Source organism: Argentina silus, assembly GCF_951799395.1.
Source record: "Argentina silus genome assembly, chromosome: 22".
Lineage (NCBI taxonomy): Eukaryota > Metazoa > Chordata > Actinopteri > Argentiniformes > Argentinidae > Argentina > Argentina silus.
Window position 1 is genome coordinate 7,995,566 of NC_139676.1, and position 11,359 is coordinate 8,006,924.

The following is an 11,359-nucleotide window of genomic DNA, read 5'->3' on the forward strand; positions in this document are numbered from 1 at the left end:
ATTGTGGCCTTATTAACTGTGGAATGTATGGAGGTCTGGGGAAGAAAGGGGGGAAAAGGGAGAGTGTTTTTTTTACAGTGTTATATCAGTTAAATCTCAAATAGAGCGTTATAAAACAGAGCCCAGAGCCTTTGACATACTTTCTGGAGTGAGACCACAGTGAGACTGTGCGGAGTGGACTGCAGAAGGAGGGTGTCGTTCTCACACACACACAAACACACACGCACGCACGCACACACACACACACACACACACACACACGCACGCGCACAGACACACACATACGCACACACACACTCTCTCTCACACACACACACACACACACACACACACGCTCTCTCTCACACACTCTCTCTCACACACACACACACACACACACACACACACACACACACTGACTTGCCCCAAGGTTAGTTTGGAGTTAGAAGGGAATGAGCTTCTCCGTTCTCTGGTTGGACACACATTCTGGCTGCAGGTCAGTTTGGAGGTGCTCTGTCAGAGACCTTGGGTGCATGTAAACGAGGAGAGGTGTGGATAACCTGGATTCCTTTGATCCGCCCTGCCCCGCCTTCCTCCGTCTTCCTCAATCCTCCTCTTCGTTATTTCTCCATCCAAGGTTCCTCTACGGGATGTTCTATCGCTCCCTTTCAATTTAGTATACGTTCAATTCATGACTGAATTGTTCACACTGGCAATGTCCTTTTTCATTTTGCAAGAGTTTGTTTGTATTCAATGTTGTGTGTTTTCTCCTTTACGTCGTTCTGTGTGTGTCGTCCTGTGTGGTTTCGTCCCGTGCTTGTTGTCTTTGTGTGTGTGTGTGTGTGTGTGTGTTGTACATCAGTGTGTGTCTCAGATCCCTCCTTGCATGCGTCCTGTGCTCCCAATGTCCGGACCCCCAGCCTGAGTTGGACTACTCCCCCCCCTGCTACCCCAGCGCTGCCCGCCCTTCCCTCATCCCCCTCCCGGGGGCAGAGGAGAGACCCCAGGCCACCCTACCCCTCCCTCTCAGCCCATGGGGTGAGGTGAACGTGGGGTACAGCGGTAGTGTAGCCGGCCTCTCCTGCAGCACCCTGGCCCCCTCTGTGGGGATGGACATGCGGCAGCTCCTCCGAACCCCCAGGAGGCGCCAGAGAGTGCTGAGCATCGTCTGCCCCTGTGTGATGGTCTGTCTGAGGAGAAGAAGCCTGAACAGATCATAAGACTCTCTGTGCTTAATAATGCCAGACCTTAGAAAAGAATAGCAATGATCAACCTAAAGGCGTTTACTGTACCAGGAAGTACAGTCAGTATGAATTAGCATATCATATTCACATCTGTCCTTTAGGGGCACATCAAATTACATCATTTTAGCAGGATGTTTGCTGTCACAGTTCATTTAGTTCTCTGTTTGATTGAATGCTGGTGTCTGCTCAGGCTTTCTTGTATCAACAATGTCACATTTTAGCATTAAACTCAAGAATCAACCACCGACCACCGTGTCTTCCTGTTCTCATGGACCCATCTTCTCCTGTAGTCTTCTGTCTGTGTAAAAACATCTTCATCTTTTCAAGTAGAAAAGCCCAACTAAACATCATGTTCCAGAGTTCAGTTAATATGTCAAGACATCTGACTCCTGGTTTAAGTTCTCTCTCTCTCCCCTCCCTATCCTCTCCTCCTCCTCCTCTCCTCCTCCTCCTCCTCCTCCTCTCCTCCTCCTCCTCCTCCTCCTCCTCGCCATCTCTCTTCGTGTAGTCGCCAGGTGCGTGCGGCGCCGGGCAGGAGCGTGAGCGGCGAGATCTACACGCAAGAGCGGACGGACGGCAGCCAATCGGACACGGCGTTGGGGACGGTGGGCACGGGGGGCAAGAAGCGGCGCTCCAGCCTCAGCGCCCGCGTGGTCGCCATCGTCGGCAACCGCCGCAGTCGCAGCACCTCGCAGATCCCCGGTGCCGGTGAGTTACCGCAGCAACCCGTGGTAAAGCTTAACGGGTTCCTTATTGACCCCGCTCAGAGTGGCGTTCCGCGATGGCCACGCCCCTCTCTCTACCTGGGGTACGGTAGTGCGGTTTCCAATGGGGTTTTCCAATGCGTTTTCCACTGGGGTACAATCGTCTTTTACAGGTGGTTGATGGTGATGACTGCTAACTATTTTGATCAAATAGACACACATCTGAATGAGACAAGTGACAAATGACACACTCTCACCTTCTTGTTACACAAACGCAGACAAATGTCCTGACGTTTCAGTTCAAGTTTTTTTTTTACCAACGTAATAGAAACAGAAAAAAAGCAGCGAGGTTGAAGGAGTTTCAAAACAACATGTTTTTTCGTCTCTGACTGAGAGATGAAAAACCTCCCAGCCCAGTGTTTCCTGTCAGAAAGTGACGTTAGTTAGTGTGTTACACACACACACACACACACACACACACACACACTAACACAGTGTGGCTTGGTTCACTGTAGGGTTAGAGGTGGCGTTAGAACTCAGAGAGAGAGAGGAGGTTGGGGGGGGGGGGGGGGGGGGGGGGGGGCATGAAAGCACAACTGCACTCCTCTTTGTAGCAGACATAAAAACCCATTAGAGAACATTGGGCCTAGAGGGGGATCTCCTCTTTCCCTCGTTCCCTCTCTCCTCCGTTTGGACAGGGGGATATAAGGAAAGAGTAGAGAAGGGGATAGCTCTGCCAGTGAGATCAGTCCTCTGTTAGAGAGAGCCCTCTTGCTGTGAGATGTTAGCATCATGTTGATGTGAGCAAGGGGAGGTAAGAAGAACCTGCATCTACATTCTTTTGTCAATGCAAATTTTCCTCAGTGTGATTATTGCTCCACCAGCTTCTCTCTCTCTCTCTCTCTCTCTCTGTCTCTGTCTCTCTCTCTGGCTCTCTCTCTCCCCTCTCCCTCCCCCTCTCCACTCTCTCTCCCTCTGCCTCCTCCTCTTCCTCCCCCCTCCCTCTGTCCCCCCTCTCCCTCCACTCTCTCCCTCCCTCTCTCCCCCCTCTCTCTCCCTCCCCCTCCCTCCCTCCCCCCCCCCCCCCCCCCCCCCCCCGCAGGGAAGCTGGTGGAGGTAGAAAAACACGTGTTTGATACCTCAATCCATTCCGTGCATTACAATGAACCTCCCCTGGTGGATGCTGTTGATTGTTGCATTGCTGCACTAAATATCAATCTAGGGTCTTCTGTGTTCCTCTACACCAAAAAATGTAAAATGTTAATGCCAAGCAAACGGTGGTTGCCAGATGCCCTGTGTGCGCTGTGCCCTGTGTTTGTCAGAATCAGAATTCAGAATCAGAATACTTGATTGCCTAATAAAAATATGAATGACAAAAAAAACAAAAAACGTTATTGTCAGGCAAACAGTGTGTTACAAAACAAATAGATCGCATCACAAAAACAACATCCCCCTGTTTTCCTCCTGCAGAGGGGAAGAGTAAGAAGGAGAAGGGCGCCCCCATCCAGAGGAGTCAGGAAACGGGCATGGCCGTGGAGCTGTCTAGGAACATGAGCCGTCAGCCCAGCAAGGACTCTACCAACGGCAGCATGAACAGCTACAACTCTGAGGGGAAGTCAGTACCTCTCGTATCACGTCTCTCCTATCAAATCAAAATCAAACTTTATTTATACACGGATGCAATACAATGCGCTGTACAGGGAAATGTTTAGAAAAATGTAAAAAAATAAAATAATAATTGGGGTATCTCCTGCAGTCTCTCCTATAGGGAACACACCAATATTACGTTTCTGAATTGGTTGAAATGTGATTATGGTTATAGGGTTAGGGTTAGGGTTAAGGTTAAGGTTAAGGTTAGGGTTACGGTTAGGGTCAATTTTAGGTTTTGACCTAGTTGGACTATTAATGGGATGCTGGTCAGAATGGTCCCTTTAATCTCTCCCCTCCAATAGAGTTCATAAAGTATCTTAATTAATTCCTTTCTTATATCCTCAATATTTCCACAGTGTTGCAGCTAATTTGACAGAATATTACATCTGGATCCATAGATAAAACATAAGTGGATTTACTGTGTTGTTTTTTCTTTTTTGTTCAGTTTGATCTTCTCTGGAGTGCGTTTGGGGGCGGACAGCCAGTTCAGTGACTTCCTGGATGGTTTGGGTCCGGCACAGCTAGTTGGCAGACAGACACTAGCCACACCTGCCATTGGTGAGTTTCCTACTGTATGCCCCTCAGGGGAGGCTAATGGAGGTAGAAATCGGAGGACGGGCTCATTGTAAAGCATGAAACGGAATGAGGAATGGTATCAAACACACTACACATGTTTGATGCCATTCCTCATTCTGTTCCATACATTACAATGAGCCCGTTTTCCGATTTCTACCTCCACCAGCCTCCACTGATGCCCCTCTATTTTACGTATAGCCCACTGCCCCTCATCATGCCCCTACACTACATGGCTTCTCTGTGGCTTTCTGAATTCCTGCATTATTACCTTGAGAATTATAAATGTCATTCTATTGTATTCTGTTCTGTTCTGTTCTATTCTATTCTATTCTATTCTATTCTATTCTATTCTATTCTGTTCTGTTCTGTTCTGTTCTGTTCTGTTCTGTTCTGTTCTGTTCTGTTCTATTCTGTTCTGTCCGATTCTATTCTATTCTATTGTTTCCTGATAGCAAAACTGGCTTCTTTACGTTTACCCTCCTCCTTTTCCCTGCAATCCCTTTACTCTCATTTACCATTTCATTATCTCACTTTTCCGCCTTCTCCCCATTACTTTGATGAATCAATTTCCTTCCCACTTCTCTCCTGAGCCAGTAGCTAACTCACTTCCCTGCCTCCTTACTATCTCGTAATCTCGTTTCCCCTGCAACCAACTGCCTCTTGTCATTGGTTTTTCATTACTTCCTGTTTCCTGTATCTTACGAAAGTTGAGACTCTCGCTCTCTGCTTCCTGTTCCTCCCAGGTGACATCCAGATCGGTATGATGGACAAGAAGGGACAACTGGAGGTGGAGGTGATCCGTGCTCGGGGCCTCGTACAAAAGCCAGGATCTAAATCCCTCCCTGGTAAGACTGTAGTTGTGGATGCACAGACACACAGAGTAAACCTACTTTGGAACAAGAACCAGCTCAGAGAAAGCTCTTTGTCAATGCTTTTTAGGTAGTAGACTTAATCTGGGTCCCCACTAGAGATAGAACAACTACTATCTGATCATGATCATAACGATCGTGATGTGTTCAGTGTCCTGGTCCACCTCTTTTAATCATGTTTATCGATTTGTGTCTTTATTTTCTCAGCTCCATATGTCAAAGTATATCTGTTGAATAATGGAGCATATGTAGCCAAAAAGAAAACCAAGATTGCACGGAAAACGCTTGACCCGCTGTACCAGCAAGCACTGCTTTTCGAAGAGAGCCCACAGGGTAAAGTCTTACAGGTAAGTGGCCAACAAATCCCTTATGTCTTAATCAACCTAACTTCAGTGTAAGAACAGTATAACTGTAAGTATATAAGTTTGGGTCAGAATGAATGTGAAAATTGTGCTTTCTATAACTGAAATAAATCTCTATAGCTAATGCAGACAGCTAACATCGGCAAGCTTCTAGAAGTAAGCGACTAATTTTGTCTTGGGGAGATGTTGACGATAGATTCGGAAGACGAATAACGATAAGTGGATTTCTTGTGCGTGCGTGTCCTTCTCCATCCGTCGAAAGGAGCTGGAAGTCACTAAGCCTCCAGGCGGTATGCCAGGAGCATATGCAATTTGCGGGAGGCAATTTGTGGCCCTGTGAGACTATTTGTTATACAGCACTTACAATAGCAATTACACAGTAATACAAACGATGTAATGTAAAGTGTAACCAAAATGATTTAAGCCCTATTTAGTTCTTCAGATGGGTTCTCCAAAGAATACCAGAAAAACTGTACTTTCTAAAAGTTAGTCTTTCCTGTTCCCTCAGGTGATTGTCTGGGGAGACTATGGACGAATGGACCACAAAAGCTTCATGGGAGTTGCACAAATCCTATTGGAGGAGCTGGACTTATCAAGCACAGTGATTGGCTGGTACAAGTTGTTCCCGCCCTCCTCCTTGGTGGACCCCACATTAGCCTCCCTGACTCGACGTGCTTCCCAGTCGTCACTCGACAGCTCATCGGGACCGCCGGGTGTCCGATCCTAGTGGACCAATGGGACTAGCGCTTTGCGAACTAACATACTGTACTGTAGACAAAAATGGCGGAAATCTAGAATAACCACAATCAGAAACAGAGTCACGATGAAAAAGCTTTGTTGAGATCTGACAATCACTCCTGTCGCGTTTAATTTTGTCTGTTAGAGAGCTCTACCTTTCGATGTTTCATTTCGGTAAAGTAAAATCTCTCATAGTTTTCTCTCTGTTACTGTATTATCAAGGAACTTGGGTTGTCAGTAAATGACACGCAGTAAGGTAATGCTACTTTCGTGTTGAGCGATAAGGAGACAGTTGATTTGTACAAGAGATTGATATCAAATGAAGCAGGGTGGTTTTTCACTGAATCATCAATTACAAAGAAATGTATGTTAGCATCGGAATGTATGGACCTGAGAAAGAGGTGTCACCCTCCCTGCCTGCAGGGGGCACCATCACGTCCTCTCTGCAGTGGCCCCCTCCGGAACCCCCACAGACTGCCAGCACTTCAGCCTCCGGGCAGAGTGCTTCTTTCCGGAGGTGGTCAGTCCGGAAGCATAGGGCCTTCTTCTGGTGCCTAGACCCTCGGGGATCCACACTGGTCCTTACTGGTCCTTCTCTGTCAAAAAGATCTTTCTTTCTTTTTTTTGGTATGTTTACCGTGGCTGGTCCAAGCCACTTTGGTTTTAGTCTTTTTTTTAAGTTTTGGTTTTCCTTTTTTTTTTTACCCTTTTTGTTACTTATGGCACAAAAAAATGTTTTTACGACGAGTAAAAGGTTTACGATATGTTGTCCGATGTGTGCATGGAGAGAAATAAATGACACAAAGAAAAGAAAAAACAAGAGATTGAAAAAAAATGTGTCTGCAAAGTAATGCAGGGGACTGTTCAGCGAGGACACAGCTTCAGTTGCGGTTTTTCACTTGATGATGAGATTAGCGTGCAATGTCGTTTTTCCTTCATTCCATCACAGACAAAGGTCAAATTCAGTTGTCTTTGTATAGATGTATATTAGACCTCTCTGGAGGTTGACCAATAAATAGGATTTATGTCACTTTGAACGATCACCAGGGTGTAATGTCACTGTAAAAAATCTTTGTCCACCCTCACAAGAACAAGATAAATTAATATCTCTGATTTCGCTGTTGGAGTATCCCTTCACCCCAGCACATGTTTTAGGGTTTTTATCCGAAACTTCAGTTTACATTATTTTGAGATTTAAACGCAAGCACAAAAGCTTGATTTTTTTACGGCAAAAAGTTTAACTTTTTGAAAAAAAATAGAAGAAAAAGAAAAGAAAAAAAAATAGATTGCAATTAGCCCCTCCTTGGTTCATTTCATTTCCTCTTTGTCTAGATTTTTTCAAAACAAAAGAGTCGCTCAAATTTCCCTTGTGCATCTCTGTGAATGTGAAAGTAACCAATCAGATTGATCTGTCAGGACACAAACACCAATGCTCATCCTCCGTCTTGGCCCACTGTCTCCTCCCACCCGAAGGGGGCGTGGCCAGCATGACTCGGAACCTGTTCCAAGCTGCATGCACATTTTGTAAAACGAAAACAGATACTGAAAAAAAAGATAGTGAAATAGATGACGTGTGTTAGTTCCACATACCGTAGAGGCCCGCTTGTATGTTGCATGCACCTGTACAGTTTGCTTGTACTTAAATATAAAGAGATAAACCAAGAAACCGAAGCCATTCACATCATGCGAAGACATTCGAAATCAGCTGCAGTCTAGTCCACGTCCTTCATTCTGGTGCTGATCGTCTCAAACAACTGATTCCTGAGATTATGTTGATGTCTTTTCTTAACCCTATTGAACGTGCTGTATCGCAGTACAGAGCAGACCTCACAGACCCCTTTTTTCAAATATACTGTTACTGTACATCATCATTTACCTCTATGGGGCTGAGATTATGTGATTAAATATGTATGAATCAGATCAACATATATACAAAGTATAGTTATGTTAAACATAATGATATCAGATATGTGAATACATATAGTTAAATTATATACAGTGTAACTCTACAGATGAACAGAAAGTAATATATTGTAGATATTCAACGACACGTACGGTTGAATAATATTTACATTGGGGCCAAGTCTGATTTTGGGGAGCCATCTTAAAGTTCCTGGGGACCACATAGTGGACAAGGCTACAATGGGACAATGTAATGTTTCAGAGTGTTGTCTCAAAACGGCAAAACTCAAGCATAGGTTATCAGGCCATACTTAACACTACTACCACTCAAAAAGCTTTCCAGATCTCCTCTGTGCTTCAAACCTAGTCTCCGAACCCCCCCGCCCCAGCCATGTAAAACCCATATTTAATAACAGTTTACTTTCCATTGTCCAGTGAAGCTGGTTTTCCTTTTACTTTGTCAGTATTATCGGGAAAAAAATGCTGATTGTTTACAATTTATGTGTTCCACTGAAACAACAAAAGAAAATTAGAAAAAAAGAAAGTATTCACTGCAACATTTCTTGTTTGTATAACAGATGTGGCTCAAATGATGTGTATGTTTTATATTTAAAAAAAGAGTTCATTTTTATTATTTACAAATAAAAAGAATGTGTGGAAGAAAATTCAGCCTGAAAATTCGCCCCTTTATTCTACCATCATCAACCCCCTCCTCCCCCACCTCGATATTCCCTACGTTACATATCAAAATTGTATTTGTCCAACGTACATTATGCTCTTGACCCACAATTACCTTGAACATTATGTCAATGGGTTCAAAATGAAAATGCTCTCGGAAAGCTGGATCAGTTGCCGTGGGTATCATGTCAGCTTGTGGGAAAACTAATATTTTCCCTGGTCCCATAAACTCAACCCACGATGCCCTCTGTCAGTCCCCCAGATAGGAATCTTAGCAAAGCAGACTCAGGGAGAGCAGAGAGAGAACTCCCAGGGAGAGAGAGAGAGAGAGAGAGAGAGAGGGGAGTATGAGGAGCTTGCTACACAGGAATGGTACAGTGAGCAAGGGTCTATAAGTCATTATAGGACAATTGTAAAGCAGTTAGAAGTACAGTGTGTACAGTATGACATTGCCATGCGGAGATACGATCAACTGTATGCTTTAGGTCGGGTCCTTTCGACCAAAAGTTTGTTTGTCTAAAATGATCTTATCACATAGGAGAAGCCTTCAACTGTAGAGTATCAAGGCAGATCACAACAGGAGAAGTGTAGTTCAGGGGAGGCTGGTGGAGGTAGAAATCGGAGGATGGGCTCATTGTAATGCATGGAACGGAATGAGGAATGGTGTCAAACACGTGATCCTGGTGTCCAATGGTATCCAAACACTGATCCTGAATACTACTACACCAGCGGAGGCTGGTGGAAAAAGGAATGGTATCTAATACCATTCTTCTTTCCGTTCCATGCATTACAATGAGCTGTCCTCTGATTTCTGTCCTCTGATTTCTATTCAGGATCAGTAGAGTTGAAATCAGAAAATAGAAAACTGTTAGCATGCCATTCTCCCCCTAGAATCAACCAAGAGCTCACATAGCTGAGGGCCAGGGGAGGCTGGTGGAGGTAGAAATTGGAGGACTATATTACTTCCATGTAATGCATGGAATGGAAGGAGGAATAGTTTCAAACACACATGCTTGATACCACCAATCCTCCTTCCATTCCATGCATTACAATGAGCCCGTCCTCCAATTTCTACCGCCACCAGCCTCCACTTCCTCCACAATGACACATGTCTATGAGAGCCCAAACGATGACAAACGATTCATTCTGAAGACAAACACGGAAAGAATTTGCAAAAGCCAGGGCTGCAAATTACCATGACCAAATAATAACCAAATTACGTCAGGGTCTCATTTTTCAAACACGGCTTTTATTCGCTGTTGCCTCTCTCTGAGAGTATTCTGGATGTCATCGTGGTTTAAGTGAAAAATATCACAATTAAAATAATCTACATGTTGTCAAACGCCTAGCTAATGTCCTTAGCTGTTGGAAACAGGTTTGAAATGTTTAGGGCGAACCCATTACAAACTGGGTGGTGACTTATTATTTCTACGTGCCAATATTGATTGCTCTTCTGTTCTCTCTCATTCGAGGCTGATAAATCCAGTTGGGTTGACGTTGGGATATTGTACCATGATGAGAACACGCCGAATTACTCAACCCTTAATCATTTGTTACAATTTACTAGGAAGGGTGTCCCCCTTTCTCTGTGTTGTCTTTGGTGTGTGAGAGTTCCCTCAAAGTACTGATTGTATGATATTTACTTTGTCTGGCTGTTTTCAACTGTACGACCACCAAAGATAAGACTATAGAATATAGTATATTAGTCTAACTCAATCTAGGAGGAGAGGAGTAAGCTAAATTAGATGTCGTCTTTACAAAGAGAATCAACTTTGTGTATAAAATCATAGATATCCAATCCTGGAGTCATTTTTTGACTCTGTCATTGCCTGCTATGGCCTTATCTCACCAAAGGGGAAGTTGTACAAAAATGGCCTCTCGTGCGACCCCACAGATGACACAGTGCAACATGGGCCTTGGAGATTTATGTTCCACATCCTCTCGTTGAGCAAGCGGTGGGCCCCCGAAACAACATCTGCAGGCAATCTGCCCCCCACACCCACCCCCCTCCAACCCCTCACCCCCTGCCCCCTTATAGCGGGATCTGAGATCGTGTGTGAGGCAGGGATGTGGACTATATAGAAGGGGAACAGAGAACCAGAGATCATATAATGTAACAGGCCATGATACTTATCTCCAGCTCCCAGGAAGTCCCCAATCCATTCAGGCCAAATGATGATGATCTTTATGGTTCATCAGGAAGAGAAGAAAAAAGACCAAAATGGAAACAGAAATGGAAATATAATCACATTAATGTTTTTTTTTTTTTTGCAGTGACCTTTCTGTATATAGTACATTGAGTGTGTAAAGATAAACCCCATTCAACACTGCCTACTTGCAAGAGTCCCGTTTAATAATTGTGTCTATTAATTACTGACGTTTCGGTGTAGAGACCTTCTTCAAAGTGTAAATGGCCACAGTGTGTCTGTATCATCATGAATGATCATGAAGTCATAATTGAATTATTGAATAATTGATGTAGATAAAGGTCACAATGTTATAATGGTATCCATCCTGTGTGGGAAATAAATAGGTTAGTCAGACGCAACAATAGGTCATAAATAGCAGTAGGCCAGAAGTGCGCTCCTGATTAAAAAACAACTACATACAGGCTACATGACTATATCAGACATTGTTATCATTACCATCCTATAGAT

General features: G+C 44.3%; 1 protein-coding gene across 1 annotated transcript in view; it reads left to right on the forward strand.

Moving 5' to 3' along the window:
- rims1b (regulating synaptic membrane exocytosis 1b) overlaps nucleotides 1–8,603 on the forward strand; it is a gene marked incomplete at its 5' end in the record, with an annotated part of 59,699 nt that extends 51,096 nt beyond the window's left edge. Inside the window, 6 exon segments of the mRNA XM_083694177.1 lie at nucleotides 1,732–1,931; nucleotides 3,398–3,542; nucleotides 4,023–4,135; nucleotides 4,897–4,998; nucleotides 5,230–5,369; nucleotides 5,893–8,603. Coding sequence (XP_083550303.1) covers nucleotides 1,732–1,931; nucleotides 3,398–3,542; nucleotides 4,023–4,135; nucleotides 4,897–4,998; nucleotides 5,230–5,369; nucleotides 5,893–6,111 — 919 coding nt within the window. The 3' untranslated portion in view covers nucleotides 6,112–8,603.
- Nucleotides 8,604–11,359: the final 2,756 nt, after the last annotated feature.